Source organism: Mauremys mutica, chromosome 1 (assembly GCF_020497125.1).
Source record: "Mauremys mutica isolate MM-2020 ecotype Southern chromosome 1, ASM2049712v1, whole genome shotgun sequence".
Classification (NCBI taxonomy): Eukaryota; Metazoa; Chordata; order Testudines; family Geoemydidae; genus Mauremys; species Mauremys mutica.
In genome coordinates, this window is record NC_059072.1 from 44049787 (window position 1) to 44074239 (window position 24453).

At 40.1% G+C, this 24453-nt stretch overlaps 1 protein-coding gene across 1 annotated transcript in view; it reads right to left on the minus strand.

Moving 5' to 3' along the window:
- Nucleotides 1-731: 731 nt before the first annotated feature.
- Nucleotides 732-24453, minus strand: part of PTPRZ1 (protein tyrosine phosphatase receptor type Z1) — a 202398-nt gene continuing 178676 nt past the window's right edge. Inside the window, exons 18-31 of the mRNA XM_045002201.1 lie at nt 23173-23255; nt 22242-22376; nt 19211-19345; nt 18171-18334; nt 17364-17447; nt 15485-15620; nt 12437-12583; nt 11151-11244; nt 10546-10619; nt 9187-9315; nt 8272-8418; nt 6239-6381; nt 5096-5231; nt 732-1748 (exon numbers count right to left, since the gene is read on the minus strand). Coding sequence (XP_044858136.1) covers nt 1608-1748; nt 5096-5231; nt 6239-6381; nt 8272-8418; nt 9187-9315; nt 10546-10619; nt 11151-11244; nt 12437-12583; nt 15485-15620; nt 17364-17447; nt 18171-18334; nt 19211-19345; nt 22242-22376; nt 23173-23255 — 1748 coding nt within the window. The 3' untranslated portion in view covers nt 732-1607. The remainder of the gene's footprint in view (nt 1749-5095; nt 5232-6238; nt 6382-8271; nt 8419-9186; nt 9316-10545; nt 10620-11150; nt 11245-12436; nt 12584-15484; nt 15621-17363; nt 17448-18170; nt 18335-19210; nt 19346-22241; nt 22377-23172; nt 23256-24453) is intronic.

A 24453-nucleotide genomic window follows, 5' to 3' on the forward strand; every position in this document is an offset into this window, starting at 1 on the left:
TTAGTTTATCAGTTTGTTCCAAAACCTCCTCTAATGACACCTCAACCTGGGGCAGTTCCTCAGATTTGTCACCTAAAAGAATGGCTCAGGCTTGGGAATCTCCGTCACATCCTCTGCAGTGAAAACCAATGCAAAGAATTCATTTAGCTTCTCCACAATGGGCTTATCTTCCTTTGAGTGCTCCTTTAGCACCTCATTCGTCCTGTGGTCCCACTGATTGGCAGGCTTCATGCTTCTGATGTACTTAAAAACTAACACCAACATTTTTTTTTTAAAGTCTTTTGCTAGTTGCGCTTCAAATCCTTTTTTGACCAGCCTAATTATACTTTTGCACTTGCCTTGCCAGAGGTTATGCTCCTTTCTATTTTCCTCAAGTGTACAAAAGCTCCAAGCCCAACTAGGTCGATGATCTTCTGCTTCTAAAATCCATTCCCCTCTCATTGCCACAGCATTTCTCTCCAGCCTCATATCAGATCCCAATATGCCCCCTAAAAATCTAAAATCAACTGTGCCAAAGTAAACTGGTTATTGTTACACTAGCCTCACGAGAGCTCAATCACAACAGGATGGGGCAAAACCAGCCTGCAGGAGGCATGCCAGAACTTAGCACTCATGAGTTTCACATAGGAAGTTTTTCTAACATGGCCTTGAGCCAGTAATATTGTTCTTGATAAGTAAAATGTCTTTAATATTGATGATGTACATTGTTTACTGTGCCAGGCATAGGCTGGAATATTTATATTTATTTTTTCAATGTCTTAGGTAAAAACAATTAAAACAATGCCAAGTACAGATGTTATTCTCATAAAAACTTCTCATTTCAAAACAACTCAATTTATATTTCCCACAAAAAGTTAAAATTCCATGCACATATATGAAGGTTAATCACCGAAGATGCACAATAGTATATCAGGAGACTTTGTTAAAATAAAAACAGATACTGAACTACATCATTATAACAATGCAATTACACAGAACTAGAAAACTGACTCTGTAGTAAAATATAAAAATCTACAATTATAAATATAAATTTGGTCCATGGAATCACTATAGAAGTATTTACAGTAAGTATCAGGTTACTAGTCTAAGTATCTACTGCAGTCTTAAAATGTTGAATATTATAGAGAACAGTATTTTATTTACATTCTACTATATTAAAAGTTATATAGATTGCTATAAATACAGCAAGTAAATTGGATACTAAAAACATGACATGTTTATTTGTAGTTGAGAACCCCCCTACCATCTATAAATATGATACATTTTAAGTTAGAAGTAAAACCAGACAAATTGAAAACTAACACTGAAAAACATACCACAATTTCATTCTTAGAAACACTGTAAAATTCAATCAAGTTAGTCCAGACGTAACAAATGTATTACAAGAAATCTTTCAAAAAAAGGCACACATTGTTAATGATGTGAGTTCGGAAGTAAAATCATATGCCACAAAAATAACTGTTGTTTGTTTGAGCAGGAGAAGGGAACAGATCATATAATAACTGGACAGATATCTCCCTGCATAATTTAAAAATGAAAACAACAATGCTAAATTCCAGGGATGACTGGTGTGTGTGTGTGTGTGTGTGTGTGTGTGTGTGTGTTAGTTAAACTAAAGATTCTAAGCTTTCAGCTGCATTTCCATCAGGTAAAGCTGTGCCATTACTGTCCATGGATGCAGAAGGGTTTTCTTCTTGCCTCGTGCTAACAAGACTTAGGATAGCTTTGTACAGAAACTGGTACTGCTCCTACAGAAGAAAAGAGGATACGTTCAATGTGGTGCTCTAAATAATAATGTTAGATTATTTTGTAATACTTTTACACAAAAATAATTTAGCAACTGATGATGAGTCAATTTGGTGCTATACAGCCCCCCTGCAGTCTACTGTGTGTAACTCATTAACTGATGTGTTAATTCTGTGACATATGGCCCCCAGCTGCATACAGTATGTAACTCAGTATCAATGGCTATTGTGCGGGTGCTCCAGGAGAGAATATTTGCTTGTGCATTTTTTTCCAATACAGGGGGTGAAATCCTGGTCTCACTGAAGTCAATGGTAAATTTCCTATTGACTTCAACTGGGCCAGGATTTCATCCATAACGTGAAATGTTCCTGTAACTCTGTAGTAATGGCACTGAACCTACTCTAGGTTTCCATTGGTGTAACTGACAACAGAATTCAGCCACAGTTGTCCTCTCTGCAATGAATCTGTATCTGTTGCTACATGGACTTCACTGGAGATTTCTAGTCTAATACTGTTATCATAGAATCATAGAATATCATGGTTGGAAGAGACCTCAGGAGGTCATGTAGTCCAACCCCCTGCTCAAAGCAGAACCAATCCCCAGCCAGATTTTTTTTTTTACCCTAGTTCCCTAAATGACCCCCTCAAGGATTGAGCTCACAACGCTGGGTTTAGCAGGCCAATGCTCAAATCACTGAGCTATCCCTCTCCATTAAAATATATGGAGATATACCAATCTCATACAGCTGGAAGGGACCCTGAAAGGTCCTCAAGTCCAGCCCCCTGCCTTCACTAGAAGGACCAAGTATTGATTTTGCCCCAGATCCCTAAGTGGCCCCCTCAAGGATTGAGCTCATAACCCTGGGTTTAGGGGGTCAATGCTCAAACCACTGCTCAAACCACTAAGCTAGCACTCTCCTCTCTCCAAAACCACAGTGAAATTGATCTTAAGTGATCACTCAATAGATCAAGAAAGATCAGGGTCTCAATGGCAGTAGCAGTACACCTTTACTACAAATTGATCCTAACCATACCAGAAACATTTGGGTGATCACTGAAGGGTCTACTTGCAATGTTTGGGAGTGTGCGTGTATTCCTTGGTGAAATCACACCATAATTTGCAGATTATAGTGCAAGTTTTGTAACGGTATAGGAAGTGCTGCACTTTCTGATTGACAATTATTAAATAATATTCTATCAAGTAGGCTTAATATATTTAGTTCTTCATATGAACACTTTATTTTGGAACACAGTTTTGCTTTAACCAATGAAGAGATTCACACTGAAAAGTGTGGTTTTGCTGCTCTAACTCTATTTTTGCCAAAGATGATACATATATTGAAAAAATATACATAGAATCATAGAATCATAGAATTCAAGATCAGAAGGGACCATTATGATCATCTAGTCTGACCTCCTGCAAGATGCAGGCCACATTAGCCGATCCACCCACTCCTTTAGCAAGCGACCCCTGCCCCATGCTTCGGAGGAAGGCGAAAAACCTCCAGGGCCACTGCCAAACTACCCTGGAGGAAAATTCCTTCCCGACCCCAAATATGGCAGTCAGCTGAACCCCGAGCATGCGGGCAAGACTCTCCAGCCATACCCTCTGGAAAAAGGTTAAGAATATCATATCATTGACCCATTGTACTATTTACCAGTGTGGCACTTAATTGACCTATTGACTAAGCCCCTTATCCTATCATACCATCTCCTCCATAAACTTATCTAGCTTAATCTTAAAGTCATGGAGGTCCTTCGCCTCCACTGTTTCCCTCGGTAGGCTGTTCCAGTATTGCACTCCCCTGATGGTTAGAAACCTTCGTCTAATTTCAAGCCTAAATTTCCTGACTGACAATTTATATCCGTTTGTCCTCGTGTCCACATTAGCACTGAGCTGAAATAATTCCTCTCCTTCCCTGGTATTTATCCCTCTGATATATTTAAAGAGTGCAATCATATCTCCTCTTATCCTTCTTTTGGTTAAGGAAAACAAACCGAGCTCCTCAAGTCTCCTTTCATACGACAGGCCTTCCATTCCTCGGATCATTCTAGTGGCCCTTCTTTGTACCCGTTCCAGTTTGAGCTCATCCTTCTTAAACATGGGAGACCAAAACTGCACACAATACTCCAAATGAGGTCTCACCAACGCCTTATATAACGGGACTAGCACCTCCTTATCCCTACTAGAAATACCTCTCCTAATGCATCCCAAGACCGCATTAGCTTTTTTAACGGCCACATCACATTGCCTACTCATAGTCATCCTACGATCAACCAGGACTCCTAGGTCCTTCTCCTCCTCCGTTACTTCCAACTGGTGCGTCCCTAGCCTATAACTAAAATTCTTGTTAGTCATCCCTAAATGCATAACCTTACACTTCTCACTATTGAATTTCATCCTGTTACTAATACTCCAGTTTACAAGGTCATCCAAATCTCCCTGGAGGATATCCCGATCCTTTTCCGAGTTGGCAATACCTCCCAACTTGGTGTCATCCGCAAACTTTATCAGCCCACTCCTACTCTTGGTTCCCAGGTCAGCAATAAATAGATTGAATAAAATCGGACCCAAAACCGAACCTTGAGGAACTCCACTGGTAACCCCCCTCCAACCCGACAGTTCCCCCTTCAATACTACCCTCTGCAGTCTCCCCTTTAACCAGCTCCTTATCCACCTCTGGATTTTCATTTTGATCCCCATCTTTTCCAATTTAACCAGTAATTCCTCATGCGGTACCGTATCAAACGCCTTACTGAAATCCAGATATATTAGATCCACCGCATTTCCCTTGTCTAAAAAATCTGTTACTTTCTCAAAGAAGGAGATCAGGTTGGTTTGGCACGATCTACCTTTCGTAAATCCATGCTGTAATCTATCCCAGTTGCCATCGGCCTCATGCTCCGTAACCACTCTCTCTTTTAAAAATTTTTCCATGATTTTGCATACTACAGATGTTAAACTAACTGGCCTGTAATTACCCGGGTCACTTTTTTTCCCCTTCTTGAATATAGGAACTACATTAGCTAATCTCCAGTCAAACGGTACAATCCCCGAATTTAGAGATTTATTAAAAATCATCGCTAACGGGCTAGCAATATCACTCGCCAATTCCCTTAATATTCTAGGATGAAGATTATCCGGGCCCCCCGATTTACTTCCGTTAAGCTGTTCGAGTTTGGCTTCTACCTCAGATACCGTAATGTCTACCCCCATATCTTCATTCCCATCGGTCCCTCTATCACTATTCCTTAGCCCTTCATTAGCCTCATTAAAGACCGAGGCAAAATATTCGTTCAGATATTGTGCCATTCCAAGATTCTATACACATTTGGCTTATTTACTTACAATGTCTGTGAAGACTCCTGGCCTCATCAAATTTATCATCTTAGCTACCTGATAAACATCCATGGAACTTTCATTTTCCAGCTGATGCATGAGTGTTGTTAGTGCACAGAAAGTACCTGCTGTCACTCCTCCATGCCTTTTGAAAGTTAAAAACACACAAAAGAAATATTTATATGAACTGGATCATACTCACACAGCTGGAGAAGATGCAGAAACCCTCTTAGTGCATGGGGTGACACTAGGATGACCAGATGTCCCGATTTTATAGGGAGAGTCCCAATATTTGGGGTTTTTGTTTATATGGGCTCCTATTATTCCCCACCCCCGTCCCCATTTTTCACACTAGCTATCTGGTCACCCTATGTGACATTCTGTGCTGCACCTCTAGGAGGTACAGCACATAGGGAGGGTGGCCACTATGGTGGCTTTATGCTGCTTTTGCACCCTTCTGATCCTTGGCTGCTTCAAGGCTACCACTGTAATTTAGGTATCCCTGTGGCCTGTCTTATGGCAGCCTTCATGGACTTCCCTATGGGCAGCAACACAACCAGGAATCTCTGCAGCACTGTCACAACACAGCCCAAAGGCAAGCCCCTCTTGCTCCCATGCCTTTCCTGCCAGGCCCCCTACCCCAGGGCTTGAGAGGTCCTCAGGAGGCAGCTTTATGGCTGTCTACAGTGCCTGCACTGAGAGAATCCTTCCACAGCTAGAACCAGGGCTTTTTAGGGCTCCTTTATGCTGCTCTAGCACTTTTTCCCATGGTAAGGGGGCCAGAGCAGGGGTGAGGATCTCACCCACAGTGATTTCTAAAGACCAGTGTCTAAATTGTGTATTTACTTCTCGCTATACTAAAAGAAAGACACAAATGTATTTAATATCCATTGGATGGAAACTGGTTCATCTTTCAGATTATCAAAAAACAAAGACCCAATAAGAGAACATTCTTGATGCTGAGTCAAGTGTTTCTCTTGATGACGCAGCTAAAATAACAGGATGGTTCTGCTACTTTTATTATTTGCGCTCTCTATATGCTTTAGGCCTAATTTCAATGGATCAGGCTCTTTATGAGAAATTAGCGTGAGTGTGGTGGGATAATGCCCATGTATGTAGTACCCAAAGCAAAGCGAAAGTTACAATGCTTACTCATCGTGCACTATCATGGGTCCATCTCTGTTGGAACTTTCTTCTTTTATGATACTTATAAGTTCAAATGTTTTACTAATAGGGCTATCAGGATTTGGCCATTTTGGACACTGAAAATGCCTCACTTCAAGTACGTAGTCATCCTAAAAGGAAAATGTCATGATTAATACTTTTGCATAAATCTAGCTCTTCAAAGAATTGACTGCCCTTGTTTGGTGTCTTGTGGAGAGTTGCGTACACTGTCAATGTCTAACACACACAAAATAATTTCTATAATTTTCTTTTTTTTTCTCTATTACAACAGGAAATTGGAGTTTCTTATGAGCTAATAGATGCTCCACAAGTAACCTAGCAAAAATGTGACTTGTTTTTTCAAGACCAATATATCAAGACTTAAATTAAACCCTAAGAACTGAGTCTTGCAAGGTATTGACTCCTAGCTCTACCAAAACACTTATGTACATGCTCAAAATTAAGCATGTGAGTAGGGTGAAGTCAATGGATTAGGCGAGGGTGCCCAGTAACTTTCAGAACTAATCCCTTAAATTCCTGGGGTTAATTTGGTAATACAACCACATTTAACCTAGAATTTCTATGATGTTTCTATGAAAATTAATAGGGCATTTGTATGATTAAAACAACAAGAAGGCATTTTTGGTGTCTCTGTATGTGTAGTTATTGTGTTCTTGAAGCTATAGCATTCCATTCATGCAATTACTATTACTTATTATTTGTATTATCATTTATTATAGTATGCAAAGGCCCAAGTGGGAGCAAACCCTCATTACTTTGCACACACATAGAAACACATGTTCTATCCCCAAAGAGTTTACAATCTGTGTCCTGGATCACAAAGGTATTAAGCTGCCTAATCCCCAGATTTACACCCCTGTGAGACAAAGTTATGCTGAAGTAAATTCCCATTGTACACTAGCCCTTACTCTGGGCATCTGGAACCTATCTCCTGCCTGAGCCTCAAGGCGATCCACAAACTGGAGGGAGATACATATTCACACACCTATCTTGCCTGCAGGGCCCTGTCTGGTAGGCAAACTGAGAGACTGGCTAGCACAAAACAGCTGGGTGTTGGGGGTCCCTTATATCCTTCAGCCCAGTGGTTAGGGAGCTCACCTGGGATGTGGGAGAGCACCAGATCAAGACCTGATAGAACGGATTTGAAGAGTGATTAAGTACCTATTAGGTGAGTGACCTGGTCATTGCTCTATGGATTATTCTAATGTGGGTCTCCTTCAATCTCTCCTACTGAAGTTGTTCCACTTAAACAATTGAATAATGAAATATTAATTGGGCCAGAGAAAAGTGAGAATCACTATGTAGTCTACTGGCTAGCGCACTCTCCTGAGAGGTGGCAGGTCCATGTTCAACTCCCTTCGTCTCATCAGGCAGATTGGGGACTTGAACCAAGGGGTCTCTTGCATCCTTGGTGAGTACCCCAACCATTGGGCAAAACATAATAAGGGAATCCTAGCTTATTCTCCACTTCCCCTGGTTGTTTTGTGTGGAGCTAGGCAGCCTCTGAGCACTCTTACCAGCTCGGGTCTGCAAGGCAAGATAGGTGTTTGCCTGCCTATTCCCCCCCAGAGCCTGCCTATTTCCCCCCAGAGACAGGCGTCTCCCTTCACCCCAGACTTCAGCACCTATCTTTGTGTGAGGGATGAGGCTTAGGATACACTTCTTTTGTCAACATCTTCCATTGGCTAAGTTAGGCCTTTCCCCACCTAGTGGGCTGGTTTTTGGGGGTCACATTCTAAGCTGCCTACCTCTCCCCATTTGTTGTACAGGGAGCCTATGTGCCTAATTAAGGCTTTGTGGATCACAGTTTATTCCAGTGTTTTCTAATCACCTAAAAGTTTGGTATTGTGAAGCTCAGGAGTGTAATGCCTTAGTCCCTCTGTGGATCCTGGCCTGTGTGTTTAAAGGACGTCGCATATTATTTTTTTTAATATTAAAATCTTTACAATTTAACTTTAACAAATCAAATTCCCACAAGTGTACCACTTTAATGATGTTACCTGTGTAGCCTCTAGAATAAAGTCTTGGATTATAAGCTTTTCCTCACTAGACAGACACTTGTGTTCTTCAGCAATCATAGTAACTTTAAAGGTCTCACAATTTATAGGCTCGTCTTTGTTTGGCCAGTAAACAAATTCATCCTCAGCCTAAAAAAAAGCCACAAAGTTAAGTAATTTTCTTTCCAGTTCTCAAAATAAAACAATCCAATGTAGATGCTTTGGTAGAGAAATAATGCAAAATGTATATAAGTGACAGTCTAAAAGTTCAATTCATGAATTTAAATTTGACAGGATTAAAAATGTCTTTTCTTGCAGGCACAATTATTTACAGTTCTCAGAAGTTGCCCTGATCACTAAGGCTAACTTAAAAGTCTTTCCCATTTACGAAAAGAATAACCTTCATGAAATGTTTGCAGAGAAAGCGAGACTGTAGATTTTCGTGTTCACAGCTATTTCTCAGATCACAGAAGTTTCTCTCAAGCATTTGCATGACTACCCTCCAAAATGCACACTCATACACTGTCCCCTTCCCATGCCTCAGGTCTTACCCAAAACATAAAAATAAAAACCCTGAGATGTTTCTATAGCATATGCCACTAGTCATTGAAGAGTGCATTAGCTCATTCTTAATGTATACATACAGCTCCAACACTTGAGCGTCTCTCTCAGTTTTTACTCAGATAAACTACTATTGACTTCAGTTGGAGTTTGCCGAATAAGGCCTCAAGAATTGGCCCACAGTGAATAACACAAGCTGATTTCCCATATGTTTCAGATCAGTACTATCAAAACTGTATTTGGCAGAGTCTCAGACTCCATATCCAAGTTTTGTGTTGACCTGTTTCGTGTTTTTAAATTAGGATAGTATTATAGCCTACATTGGATCAAACCACAACAATTAGACATCAATCTTACCATGTTCTGACTATCAGGAAGCATGACTATTAGCTGAGCATTATGGTCCCATATCATTCTCCAGAAATCCTTGATGGTATGTAACAGGGGATGCTGGGTAATAATGAATTCATTACTTTGATAATAACCCTGTGAAACAAAAACATCACTCTGAGAATTGATGTCCAACCATATATATATATATTTAAAGGAAGCTTTCACTATACAAAGATGGAAGTCTAAAAAACAGAGCTAGATTGACCTGTATTTCATGTGACTTCCAGGAACAGAAATCAACGTATGTCAAATGGAAAAGGAGAAAACCAATAAAAAACAAAAAATAAATGTTCAAGTTTCCCCCCTCCCTCCAAAAATGTATTGCAAGCAGCAGAGAGTTAATGGTGAACTGCCAACTCAAAATAAAAATGTGTATTAGCCCAGACATATGTACTGATTGCTCTGCCCTGGCCAGGTTTCTGCAGGGACTCGGGGTACACAGCAAAAGAATAAATTCAATTTCTTAAAATAATTATTCTTTCTCTCTGTGAAATCCTCTAGCATTAATTATAACTTCCCTGCTTTATGAAAGAAAGCCCAGACATACCTGTCAAATGTCACTCATCAAGAGTGACAGCTTCTGCTGTCACTCTCACGTATGCCTGGTAAAATGCCATGCATAAGCAGGACTGCAGGCCGTGAGCAAGGTTTCCCATCAAGTTCTCCTACCAGCTGGCAGAGGCCACTCCTAGAGCTTCTGAATCCCCAGCCAAGGCTTTCTCCTCCTCTCTCTCCCCCACTCACTGTGGCCAGCACAGTGGATTCCTGGCCCTGAACACATTCCACTCTCGGGAGATGGCCATGGTGTGAGGGAGACAACAGCAAAGGGGTTACATAGGAATCCAAAGGAAAAAAATGATGCAGGGGGAAAAGCGGAAGGCAGGAGGCAACACTTTGTGGCTCCTGCACAGGCACTAAAACATTCATAGACTGGTCCCTGCACATGATCAGGGAGGAAGCAAGGCTATGGCTCCCCTCCCCCAACATGTGGACACTGTTTTTGCCAGAATGATTCACTGAGGCTTGAAAAAAGTTGATAGCTTTAATTAACCTTTGACTCTCACCCATAATTTGTGCTATATTGTACTATTTTAAAAGTGTTGTGCATTCTTACTGTATGCTGAGTCAAACTGTAATGTGTTTGAGTGGACTTAAAACCAATTCCAGTGCAGCATCCACCATGGAAGTGTGAAAAATGAAAAAGAAAGCAGAGAATCCCTTCAAAATAAAGACTGTGCCACTAACATGCAGATATCTGACAACTCTAAAATATATATATAGCAGTATAGAGTATTTTTCAGCAGACCAGACAATTTGACTTACCATAATATAGGAAGCATTGATGTAGTCTGTACCTTCACCAGATAGTGATGAGATACCCACTCTAGATCTTTCCACTGTAAAAGAAAGTTGTGAACTAGTCTATATGTTGTACTGTCTGGCTCATATATTATAGTAATGATAAAATAAAGATCCATCAAACAGGATAAAACATCACCCAGCTCTCTACCTTCTTCTCTTAACAGCGGCTACTTACGGCAGGTCTAAACTACCACTTATGTTGATATAATGTACGTCGCTCAGAGGTGTGAAAAAAGACACTCCCCCGAGTGACGCAAGTTACAGTGACCTAAGTGCTGTGCACACCGGCGCTATGTTGGCAGGAGATGCTCTCCTGCCAACATAATTTGCGCTTCTCGCGGAGGTGGAGTAATTGTGCTGACAGGAGAGCTCTCTCCTGTCGGCATACAGCATCTTCATCAGACACACTACAGCCGTGCAGCTGCATCAGTTCAGATGTGTTGATGTAGCACTTTTAGTGTAAACTAGCCCTGAGTGTGAAACATTATTTCACTAAAATTACATTACAGGAATCATGGACCCTCTGCCCCACTGCCATCAAAAGCAACTGATTTGAACAAGCCTACCAGGGATGATGGATGAAGTTCTGTTCTTTTCTCTGTTACACTGTTTCAGTGCAGTAGAATAATCACACTGCTGTATATTAGATTGGCTCAGTAGCTGAAACAATAAGAGAAAGAATCCTGTTACTGTACAATGAAGAAAATAGAGATGAACTGTAGAGTTAGTTATATTAAAATCAGCTTACAGTAATGTCTTAATTAGATCAAGTCATTCACATTTTTAATATTAATGCTGTAATAATTTTGCCTTTCAAGGGAAAGGAAGAGTGAGGGAAACACCCACTCTCTGATATTATTTGGTTTGTTGGAATTTGGCCATCAACGTTTCCTCCCATTTACACTTGGGATCCAGTCTGTCATGTACTTTCAGCTACGCAGCACTGTTAGGGGATTCCCTTCTGAGCTCACCAACTCCTAGTTTCTCTGAAAGGGTCATTGTTAAGCAATCTGAGGTTCTGCTTTCCCCCAGGGAGTGACTTTGCAGCATTACAAGCTCGTCCTACCCAGGAGAGAGGGCCAAACTGTGAATTCCTATTAATAAGCCTGGTTTATTCCTACTCAGTCATTAATTATATCAGAGAAATACTAGTACTGTGCATGTGTGAGTAACGTTCGCTAGTAAATTAGAGCACTAATTCAGTTGTACCACATAACCCAGAAAGTATGAAGGTGGGATTTGTTTTCCTGAATTAAATTTTTTTTGAAAAGGCAGATTTCTCACTTAATGGGCCAGGTTCAACCCAACTAGCAAACCTGTGTCAGCCACTAGCACTACACCTGGGTGCCACGATGGCAGTGGCTGTAGCAGGGGTGTGTTGAATCAGTGCATCCCCCATCTTCTCCATGCCACACCTCCTGCCCAGCCAGGGCTGCCTACTTTTGGGGCTGTGCTGGCTGGCTCTGCCTACTCTGCAAAGCAGATTTCAGGCACCTTGTGCTTCCAGGCAGTCTTTCCACCACTGGGGCCTCTCTAGCAGGGACACTTCAGTAAATCGGGCCCAATATCCACCTTTTAGATTGTGTTTCCAGCCCTTGTTTTTGTGAAAACATGGCTTGTTTGAGGTTGAGTTCATGATTAGGTCTTTTTACCCAAGATGTGCTATGTATTTTTGTGCTGCTCTAGATCTAGTCTCAGCAGTTATGAATAGAGAAAACTAAAGGAAAGCTGTGGTACAATCAGTGACTTCATCTAGTCTCCGACTTTTCAAGCGCACTATTTACTTGTAATGGGTCAGAGTATGAAAATGACGCTGCCCTGACACTTCATTTTGACATCCATGAAAGCTTACCTTGAATTGTTTCTCGAGCTTTGTCTTTCCTGTTGGTCCAGGTATTAAGAGAATATTAACATAGGCATGAATGTGACTGTCAAGAACTTCTGTTTCTTTACTGAGTATGGCTTCAACTAGGGCATCATGAATAAAGACGTACTGCTCCTAGTAAAATAGCAACAAACATCTTAGGTCTAACAATTGTCAGATTGCTCCCATGAACACCTTCTTTGGTTAAACTGCAACAGCTGGCTCACAGCAACCTTTCTATATGGTTATGAATTCTTCCCATCTTACTGCTATGATTTAGTCTGTTGAAATTTTATTTAATTATATAACTGAAGAGAACTCAAGATGTGCCACAAACTTCTTCAGATGGGGTCTGGGAGCCAGAAATTCCCTGCCGACTATGCCAATGACTCTCCATTAACTGGGTACCATAAAAAAAAATCTATTAGCCTTTGCCACACAGTGGTGTGTGAGGTACCACAGATCTTTTGTATAATTAGAGTAGGAATAACCGTGGTAACGGTGATATTTGTTGGCTAATGGTGAGCAGTGTAATTAGAGACAATCGGGAAGTCAAGCATCTTTTTAATTGTTTGAATGGCAGCAGCAGAGCCTGGCTTTCCAAAAATATACCATATGTATACTGGATGGGCTCCTGAAGGAGGATGCCTCTTAGGTGTGATCACAACAGACTGTGTCCCTTTATACTGAAATGTAATATTAAAACCCAGAAGTCCAACAAAATCACATTGTGACCAAATCCACTCCTGTAGTCACACCCTACACAGGATTAGAATAACCTTTGTACGAACTATTAATATAGCTGTCCTTAACACAGACCCCAAGAGTTACTGGCAGGTCCTCCATTGAATTTTGTGAGGTTTGACCCGATGGAGGTAGATATGGAATTTACAGACCTATCTTTTTAACAGAAAGTTCAGGTTATTAACTGATCATTTTCCATTAGTCTGGTTACACAAAATAAAAGGCTCCAATTCTAAACTGCTCCAATAGAGTCTCATTCTCCAAGAATATGATATGGAAATTGTGCATATAAAGGGAAAAGAGAACATGGTGGCAGATGACCTGTCCAGGAAAGAGGGGTCTGATTTCCTGCCTCTGGGTCAGCAGTGGCTAACCCTCTTGCAGCTTTATAAGGGGGAAGGGAGCTGTGACTGAATTCACCCCTGTATTCACACCCTATTACACACTATTGTAATAATCTTTGTGCTAAATATGCGTTGTGAGGTATCATCTGAAAACTAATAACTCACTGGTCAATAATATCATGATGAAATGTGTATAGCAACATTATATGTAAAGTTATGAATTCCATCTGAATGATGTTGGTAGCACATGTTCAGACCCACATAGCCCCAATGAGGAAGGAATGGTCAAGTGGGTCTTAAAGGAATGTGTGTTTACCTCAATTTACATATAAGTTATAAACAGGATCTTCAGAAAGGGAGAGGGGGGAAGACAGGAGACAAGGAAAATTTGCATTTCAGCAAACAGAGGTGAGAAGAAACAATGTGCAACCTCTTTTACCACCAGACATCATGTCTCCTTTATTGTTTGAATGAACTTTAACTAAGGGGTAACCTTCAGGAAAATGCATTTTGAAGGGTGACTGAGCTATTAAAAATGAAAGGCAAAAACACCTCAAGTTATCTCTCCCTATCGATCTCTCTCTTTTTCATCTAAGAACACAAAAGAAACAACCTTTGGACTTTAGGAGCAGATCCTGACCTGAAACTTTTAGTCAGCAATGTTACTGGAAACCTGTGGTAAGAATTTCACTTTGAACCAAGTCTAGTTTAAGTTTAGCACTGGGAAGTGTTTATCTTTATTTCTTTTTCTGACTTTAATGCCTCATACTTGTACTCACTTAAAATCTTTTTGTTCTTAAATAAACTTGTTTTATTCTTTAATCAAAACTAATCTCGTGTTGTGCACTCTGTTGGTGACTCCATTTGGTGTAGCAGACTGTTGTACGTTGATCCACTTAGAGGGGCAATAGACCCAATATGTCTGAACTGTCCAGGAGAGGGCTGGACAGTGCAGAACACGCATTTGGGAGAGGGGAGGGGAAATTGGGGACTGGGAGTGTATTGGACTCACCCTGCAAGTAGTAACCAAGGCTGCTGGAAGCCAGAGTGTGGCTGGTGTTTGCTGACAGGCTGCTGGGAACACTGTTGCTGGGCCAGAAATGTGGCTATACACAAACACTCAGGGTGTGACTTGCATGCTGGCAGACTGTGAATGGACCAGGTGGGAGCTACAGCAGCAAAGCATTTTGAGGCACCCAAGTTTGCAGAGCAGGTGTGACACAGCCCCTCACTGGTCTGAATTGCACCCTGAAATGTCATACTCATATGCTATGCATGGCTGGTGGTGTATCATATCCCCATCTGTTCGGAGAGACCTGCAATTCCTACAGCCATAGGATGAGTTAGGAATGGAATGATAGCCTTGGTCAGAATTTTCCAACCAGCCTCTTACTTAGCTCTATTCCGCTGTCTTCCTTGCTATCACAATAAGCGTCTCTCCCCCAACTCCTACGGCTATAATGTGTTCCCTCTCTCAACCATTTTAACACTTGGCTACTTTCTTCTCTAGTGAAGGTATTTCTAAGGCATTTATCACCATGGTATCTAACCACCAATAGCATCTGACTCCAGCTCTTGAGGTCTGAAATAGACTTCCCTATCCCGTTCCTATTTATACTTATTGTTTCTCTTTGACATAACACCATTCTGCCTATCTTTGTGCATCACTGGTACAATAGCCTTTTTATATACATCATTTCATGCTTCAATCCAGATTACTGAACTACTGACAGAGGTCACTTGCCTGCTCATTGCTTAAGGGAGCCAAGAACAAACTCTAAAAGCAAAGGAGGGAAACCAAGCCAGAAGGAAAATCCTGGGTGGTGATTGGTCACCATCCTGCCTGTCAGAGAAAATGAGGAGGAGGAACCCAGCATCTGTGCTGTTGCCAACTGAGTCACAGAAGCTGGCTTCAGTTTACTTACCATAATGCATATTCTCTTCTTACCTCAGTCTGCACCAAGTAGTTCCTTTGTGTACGTATGTGTTTTAAGAATCCAAATATGTTGACTGTCCCTTCGTGCTGAATTTGCTGCAGCATGCTGTCTAATACTATGTATGTGCCTGTTCTTCCAACGCCAGCACTGTAAAACAAAAAAAAAATGCACCTGAGTCGGAAGCAGGGTGAAAGAACTCACGTGGCGTGAATTATTGCTCCTTAGATATCAGTTTTTCAGCGCAAGCTCTTACATACCTATATTACATATAACATATTCATATACAAATTCAAATACAGATTACATATTCTTAGTGTAAGGAAAGTAATGAAGAGGAATCTCTCCCCTTCCTCTCTATTCATCTTTTATTAAAGGGGAAGACTTATTTCTCATCTCCTTCAACCACTCTCCCTATATCCCAGTTTAAACAAGACTTGTGACTTCCCGTTGTTTTGCAGCTTTCAGGCCTCTAATGCTCCAGGTATCTTTTGAAGCAGGTGCACTTCAGAGCTTTGATGTGCCCAGAATCCTCTCTGCTGATACACGTGACCCTTCAGACAAGAGGCTACATTTACCACACCTTACAAATTCAGACATTGCCTAAGGATCTTTCAAAGGAGATATTACACTGAGGAAGATCCTAGGAAGCATCAGAACTGTTGAAAGTACACTAGCAAATGGAAATCTTACTGCTCTTCAGACATAGCTCAGAAAGGCAAGCAAAGTGTGAGGCCTTCTTAAATAAACAAGAGGAAGAAAGGGAGCCAACCTAGTTTAGTCAATGGTCAGTTGATCAATAGTTTATAAAAATCCTATTGATTGTGTAAGAAGGTCATTGGTGTTCAAGTATTTTAGGACTCATGATAGTGCCATAGTCTGATGTTAACACCAAATTTTGCCCTAATGCAGCTTACCTGTGCAAATCCCATTCAATTTAGCACGCACATATCAAAGGCAAAATTTGTTGCTTATGCTTATAACCCTAACCAAAACTTTTCATGAGAAACTAAAAAAAGAGGTACCTTTGAAGTAATTTATCTTTTTTATCCCTGGATTAGAGAACACAATCCAGTTATTTAACACAGTCTTAGATCCCACAGTGATGCGTGTGGTATTAAAAACCTCAATACATAAACAGTTTCTCATGAATAGTTTGGGTTAGAGTTGTAAAGTCAATATTCTGCTCTTTGTTATATAGTCACAATTCCATTTACGTCAATTAGAATTGTATGTATGTAAAAGTGCAGAATTGGGCACCAACATAGTAATGTAAAACTGAATAGGTCCAGGTTAGCAGCACACTATTAGACTTATTAAAATACAAATACAGATTATCAGGCTCCATATACCCTTGTTAGAAATGACAAACATGAAATAACAAAAGCACGGAAATAAGAAAATAATTAAGTAAAATTTAATAAAAATAAGAGTATTTTCACTTCAGTGTAACCTGGAAAGGTAACAAGAGAAGTTAGTCTCATACCATGAGATTCCTTCTAAACTCAATTACAATCCAGAAACAAAAACCAAGAAGTCTATAAAACTATTTGCAGTTAGAACCCTGAAATTTGTACTTGACCCAGTGGAGAGGTCTGAATGAAGCCATACAATTTAGCATTGTTAAAAAATTATTGAGGGCTATCAGATTGCTGATCTCTCTGCTGATCTCTCTGCAATCCATTGGAATATATCTCAGTATTTCTGTATTCAGTATCTCAGTATTTCTGGAAAGCTCCAATTTTGGACTTCTGAAGAACAATCAGAGGTGGTGATATCAGCATAAGAAAGAAAACTTGACCATTTTTTTCCAGTACAAAAAATGTTTCGGTAAAATTAGATCATCCCAAAACAAATTATCTTCAACTTGCAGCATTTCTATGGCAACTTTACCTGTTGGCTTCATCAGTCTCAGCTCCAGAAGGACAGAATTCATGAGGAGGTTCTCTTTTCAAATGTTCCATCAAAGATGAGGTACTATAGTAGAAAACCAGAACCTGCTTATATATTTTCCAATAATCTGGTCATTCACTGGTACTGTGAAGTAATCCCAGGTCCTGTAAGCCATTTTAAACCAACTTTCCCTGGGTTGCTTCAGTCTCAGCAAGCACTACCAGTACATCTGCCTAAAACTTGCAGCACTGTCAGAGCTCAAGTAGTTTCCCCTGAACTCTCCTCTGTTTCAAACCATTGATAGAGCACAGAGTAATGATAGAAACAGCAGAACTATAGTTCAGCAGGTAGTATATTCAGTCTTCTTTTTTGCATAGTCTTCTTTTAGAACTACAATGCATCCCTGCATCAAAGACCATATGAGCTGAAAAAATTAGAATACATATTTTGGCAGAAGTGAGACAATTACTGCAATACATGTATCAGGAAAGTCCTTAGCTACCCAAACTGCAATATATACATGCAAAATAAATTAAAAAGAAAAGCAATTTGAAAAATATATATGTAGCACAGAGCAGCATCACATTGTTTACAGTCACCAGGCGATTCATGGTGCTGGCATGGCCAGTTGATTATTCAGCCTTACAAAAGCTACAGCTACTACATAAAGAATTTAGTGTTCTTTCATCAGTAATTATTAAATATTAAAGTGAAATTCTGCCTATAACACCATTGAAAAATTATTTTTTGTGCAAAGAAGCAATGCGATAAAAATCAGAGTGAACTTTATTGCAGTAAAAACCACACCTGCAATGAACCACAACAGGCCCCACAGCATGGCGCTTAGCATATGATGCCTTTCGCACAAACGTGAGGACGGGCAGAGTATATTCTGGAACACCCATATCAGGCCACTGGGTATAATGATATTGAGTAACTACACGTCCACTAGACCTTCCTTTCTGGGAACCCTGAAACAGAAAATAGTTATATAAGTAAATAGACCAAGTCAGAGCAAGGCCATCCTCTCATTGTTTTCTTTGTATACTTAATATTCTATTTTGCAATTGAATTAACATAGTCACTATTCAGTATAAAGCACACCGGACCACTAAGAATACTGGTAGCGAATCATACAGTTATGTGTACTATAATGGCCAAATTGTGCCTTCCTAATAAGGAACACAAGGGGTCTTTCCACTGACTTTATTGAGTCAAAACACATGCTGCTTTTGACTTCAGTGGAGCCAGGCTTTGATCTGCCTTCATTAGGGCTACTCCTGATTTACAGTGGTCTAAGTGTGTATCAAGCTCGTATTTCCACTGGGATGCTCAGACAAACATACCTCCTCCCTCTCCCCAGAACAGCTCTGTCTCTTAAACTGAATCATCTAGCCCTAGAAATGGAGCAAACATTGCTGAGCAAAATGATTTAAAATCAGCCTACTTCTTTTTTGTTAGACTTTTTCATTCTGAGACTTCCCCCTGCTCACTAGTCTAAGCGATGTCCACAGCAACAGACTTGTATGACCACAGCTCTTCCCCTGCCGGTGGTATTACTGCTGCACTCAGCTTGCTTGCTACGAGGGCAGAACATGTAGCCTCAATAGCAATTTCTCTTAATAAGTCTAACTGGGCATTAGATTGTGGTTATACAGCTGTGAGGCCATCATCTCCACATTTAGAGAGCACTCAGGTAAAACTCGCTGTGACATCAATGGGAGTTTTGCCTTGGTAAGAATTGCAGGATTCAGTCTTGAGTTTGTATCAAAACAATTGACATTACAAGATTCTGAAAATCATAAAACATCCCTGTGTCCAAGACATGCTTTTGGGATATCACAAACCTTTTTGACCTTGGTGTTTCTAATAGTAAAATTCCTCACAGTGTAATAAGCAAGTACATGAACACTCTTCTGAGTGACCAAAAAGTTTCCATATTCTTCGCTACCATCAGCAGGCCAGTACTGGTCACACTTTCTCTGCCATAAAGAGAGAACACAGTGTCAAACTACAGAGTTAAAATGAGCAAATTTAAGGGCACTATAATCTACAGAAGTCAATGGAAACTCCAAGGACACATAGCAAAGGTTGAATTTGTCCCTTACTGTCTGTCTGGTTATCTCTGCTATCCCCTTATCAGAGCAGGTGTTTATTTTGAATCTCAAAGTTGGGCTTTGCATTTCTTTCACTCTCTTCAGAAGCAAGAATGTTGTAGAAAAGAATCCATAAGGACAATTATTGACCAGATAGCCTATTAAGTATTAACTACAAAGAATTCAGATCACCCCATGACATAGAAGAAGCTGCAGAAAGGGAAAGCATATTTGCAGTGCCTCTCCTACAGTTCTTCCCTCAGTTGTCTGGGGATGGCCGTCTCTTGGAGAAATGGAGTCTACAATTACAGAATAGGTCAGGACCCTGAGAAGATGCCAGGGGATGATAAATCACGCTGCATGGATTGCAAGGGATCTCCTAGCAGCATCTCCACTCCTGTGTTGTCTCTGCTACTGGCTTCTCCACTATAGCTATGCACTAGGGGAAATTAATAGTGGTGTGACCAGTGGTAAATTCACAGTGGTGAACTGTTACTGAATTTAACTTCCTTTGCCAGAGAAGCAGGTTCTGCTCATCATGTGGCCCTATACAGAGCTTCATAGAGTCCAAGGCCAGAAGGGACCACTGTGATCATCTAGTCTGACTCCTGTATAACTAGGGCCCTACCAAATTCACAGCCATGAAAAACACACCATGGACCATGAAATTTGGTCTCTCCCCTCTGAAATCTGGCCTTTTGTGTGCTCTTACCCTATACTATACAGATTTTATGGGGGAGACCAGCATTTCTCAAACTGGGGGTCGTGATCCAAAAGGGAGTTGCAGGGGGGCTGCAAGGTTGTTAAGCACCCTTATGTCTGTACTGCCTTTAGAGCTGGGCAGCTGGAGATCAGTGGCTGTTGGCCAAGCACCCAGCTCTGAAGACAGAGCCCTGCCAGCAGCAGCGCAGAAGGGTGGCAATACCATCCCATGCCACCTTTACTTCTGCATTGCTACCTTCAGAGCTGGACGGCCAGAGAGTGGCGGTTGCTGACTGATGGCCCAGCTCTGCAGGCAGCTGCACAGAAGTAAGGGTGGCAATACCTCTCTGACTTCAGAGCTGGGCTCCCGGCCAACAGCTGCACGTCTCCAGCTGCTCAACTCTGAAGGCAGCACCGCCACCAGCAGCAGTGCAGAAGTAAGGGTAGCAGTACTGCAACCCTCCCTACAATAGCCTTGCGACCCCCCCTCCCCCCACAACTCCTTTTTGGGTCAGGATCCCTACAATTACACCACCATGAAATTTCAGATTGAAATAGCTGAAATCATGAAATTTACCATTTTTAAAATACTATGACCATGAAATTGACCAAAATGGAGCACGAATTTAGTAGGGTCCTGGTATAACACATGCCATAGAACTTCCCCAAAATAATTCCAGGAGCATATCTGTTAGAAAAAACATCCAACCTGGATTTTAAAATGGCCTTGATTTAAAAATCTACCACAATCTTTGCTAAATTGTTCCAATGGTTAACTATTGTCACTGTTAAAAATCTACACCTTATTTTCTGTCTGAATTTGTCTAGTTTCAACTTCCAGCCATTGGCGCATGTTATACCTTTCTCTGCTAGATTGAAATGCCCATTATTAAGTATTTGTTTCCCAGGTAGATACTTAGAGGCTATAATCAAGTCACCCCTTAACCTTCTCTTTGTTAAGCTACATAGATTGAGCTCCTTGAGTCTAAAACATGTTTTCTAATCCTTTAATCATTCTCATGGCTCTTCTCTGAACCCTCTCCTATTTATCAACATCCTTCTTGAATTATGGGCACCAGAACTGTACACAGTATTCCAGCAGCAGTCTCACCAGTTCCAAATTCAGAGGTAAAATAATCTCTCTACTCTTACTCAAGATTTCCATGTTTATGCATCCCAGGAATGCATTAGCCCTTTTGGCTACAGTGTGACTTTGGGAGTGCATGCTCAGCTGATTATCCAACACAAACCCCAATGTTTTTTCAGAGTCACTGGTTTCCAGAATAGAGACCCCCCATCCTGTAAGTAAGGCCTACATTCTTTGTTCCTAGATGGATACATTTACATCTAGCCACATTGAAATACATATTGTTTGCAGGTGCCCAGTTTATCAAATGATCCAGATTGCTCTATGTATGTGCCCTATCCTTTGCATTATTTACTAGTCCCCCGAATTTTGTGTCAGCTGCAAATTTTATCAGTGATGATTTTATGTTTTCTACACCTCACGCTTAGGGTAGCTGTGGGGCCTGGAGAGGGTAGACCAATAGTAGTTGCAAAATGCCCAAATGGTTGTTAATGTAGCTATTCTTATAATTTGGGGTTATTATAAACTTGCTTTTACCTTTACTGAATTTTAAGAGATATTTATAATTACTTTCATACACGTAATGCTTGGAGATTATAATAGCTCACATACGTTTGTTTTTTGTTGCTTTTCTAATTAGATGAAATGTTTATGTTTATTAAGGAAATCCCTTGGAAATCTCTCTTTCTGTGAATCAGTGATGGACATCAAGTGTCAAAGAAGATGACACCTTGTTAGCCATAAAATCATATTTATTATTTCCAACTGTGTTTACACAGATTGTGAGATGCAGCATTATGGCTTCTATTTGTATTAATGGTCTTATTATTTTCTTTTATACTATGTTTTGAAAGATGTATATAAGTATTATTGTGACTTCTGCTTTGTATAGAATATTTGATGAGAGTCTAATCGCAAATTTTAAACATACGTAGGCTGTATATGTAGGAACCATTTGGTTGGTGTAAATAATATAAAGAAATGGATTTGTACCCTTCCTTTCTCAACAAGATTAGTTATCATCACAATGACTTCCACATTATGCTCCCAAATCATTCTCCAGAAATCTTCTGCTGTTGATTTTAATGGCCCTTGAGCGGCAATGTAAGCTTTTGGCTTGTTGTAGCCCTAAATTAAAATATAAGAAATGACACTTGTTAATGTCCTGTTTGTATAAAAAAGGCGGTTGGGTAGAGTACATGACATTTTATATATGGATACAATAGAAAACCTCACACAACTTCAGGTATTTTTTTGTTTGTAACAATTTCATTCACATGAAGCCTGTGGTACCGGATACAATGTAAATGGAATTATTATGTTAATGTGTAAAATTCCAACCAAGGGAATAATACCTTATTGTGTATTAGATTACTCTATGTTCTGGCAGAACATTGACGTACTAATGATTTGAAAAGATCTGTTATGATATTAGTGTAAGAAATAAACCAGTATAATTCACATATAACAGGTTTAAAGAATAGGGTAACTAAAACTGAAAAAAATGCTGTCCCCTTGAGACCCTTATCCGAATGGCATACACATCTCATGAGATTATCCCAGATAGAAGAATTAAGTATCTATTACAAATATATAATAATATAGAAATTCAGAACTGAAATACTCACTCTGTACTGCCATACCACATACTTTATGGTATAAAAAATCATCAGCTGTTCTGAAGCCTCTACAATAACTGAACACAAGAACATGTGTTCAAGATAGAATTTGAGATTTATCTTCATGTTAATGGTTTGTGGATTTAAGTCAGATCCTTAAAGAATCTCCTACTAAAGAAGCTTTTTATATTGTTTTGTGCATATATATTTAAGAATTAATCCATTTTTATGAAACCTAGATGCCTCAGTGCCTCAGCTATCTTGGAGATACCTGACCAGATTAGTAGATATGTAAACGTACTTACATCAACATAGTTGGCATTGATGTAATCAGTCACTCTTCCATCCTTTTCTGCAAGTTGTGCAAGTTTAACCCTACTATGATCATCTGTAATAAAACAAGTCAAAATAAACACAGCACTCTAGCAAGCATGGTTCCTTTTCTTTAGGAAACCTTTAACAATGAGAGGCGTTGATTGGATTTTAGAATATTTATTCTAAAGTACATCAACAACCATATGCAAGTATTCTGTGCTTAAATATGAATCACATTCAAAATTTCAGCTGGAGAAATGCAAACTAACATCTGGGATTTGGGTTAGGAAATAATCAGAAACATGCATCTTCTAGAGAAGGGAGAAATTAGATAACCCTGTGAGATGCACATGTACAATTCCCTTTGAAGCCAATGGAAGGATGTATGGCTAGATGGTCAGAGAATGTATCCCCTTGGAGATCTATCTATATGGATTCTCATAGTGCCACACATCACTATAGTATCTGAGCACCTCCCAGGAACTAACCAAAATCACCTGGTTAGTGCTCCAGTAAAGTGTTGGATAGAAATGGGGAGAACGGGAGAGCAAACAATGCTAACCTTCCCTCCGTTAAGGTGAATCTTCAATAAGGTGAAGTGAACCTCATTTGTTCTGGGGTGAAATTTGCCAAATAGGCTGAATTGGTCCTATTATTATACAGCTCTAATGCTACTGCACCTAGAACACTGTATTTAATTCTGAGGGCACTATATTACCAGAATAATATTGGTAGACCAGAGACAGTTCAGAAAAATGGCCACAAAAATGATCAGCAGGCTGAAAGGACTGACATTAAAGAAAGATTACAAGAGCTAAATATATATACACATTAGCTAAAAATTACTAGCGTGATGGAGAGGGGCAAAGCAACTGGAACATGTGTCCCAGCTAATGAAACTGATTTATATCCAGTGATGGGGCACATATAACCTAAAAAATTGATAAATATGTATTTCTGTGTGTGCAGCAACTAGAGATCCTGGGATTCTGCAGATTGCTAAAGAGGATAAATCATCATTATTCCAGCTCAAAGATGGATTAACTTTGGTAATCAAAACATAGCTTCTTTGGCTTTATAATGGCATTGTAATGAAGTCTCCGATTTCTTTTTGTTTTGTCACAGAAGGCCTACACTGGTTTCACTATCAAAAACTCAGTAGGGCAGCAGAATTTCAGAGAAATAACTTGAAAAGATATGAAAGTCTGTTCTGTAACTCACAGAACACTTCTGCTGAAAGGACCAATAATTTTCAGACCAGTGTGATTCCC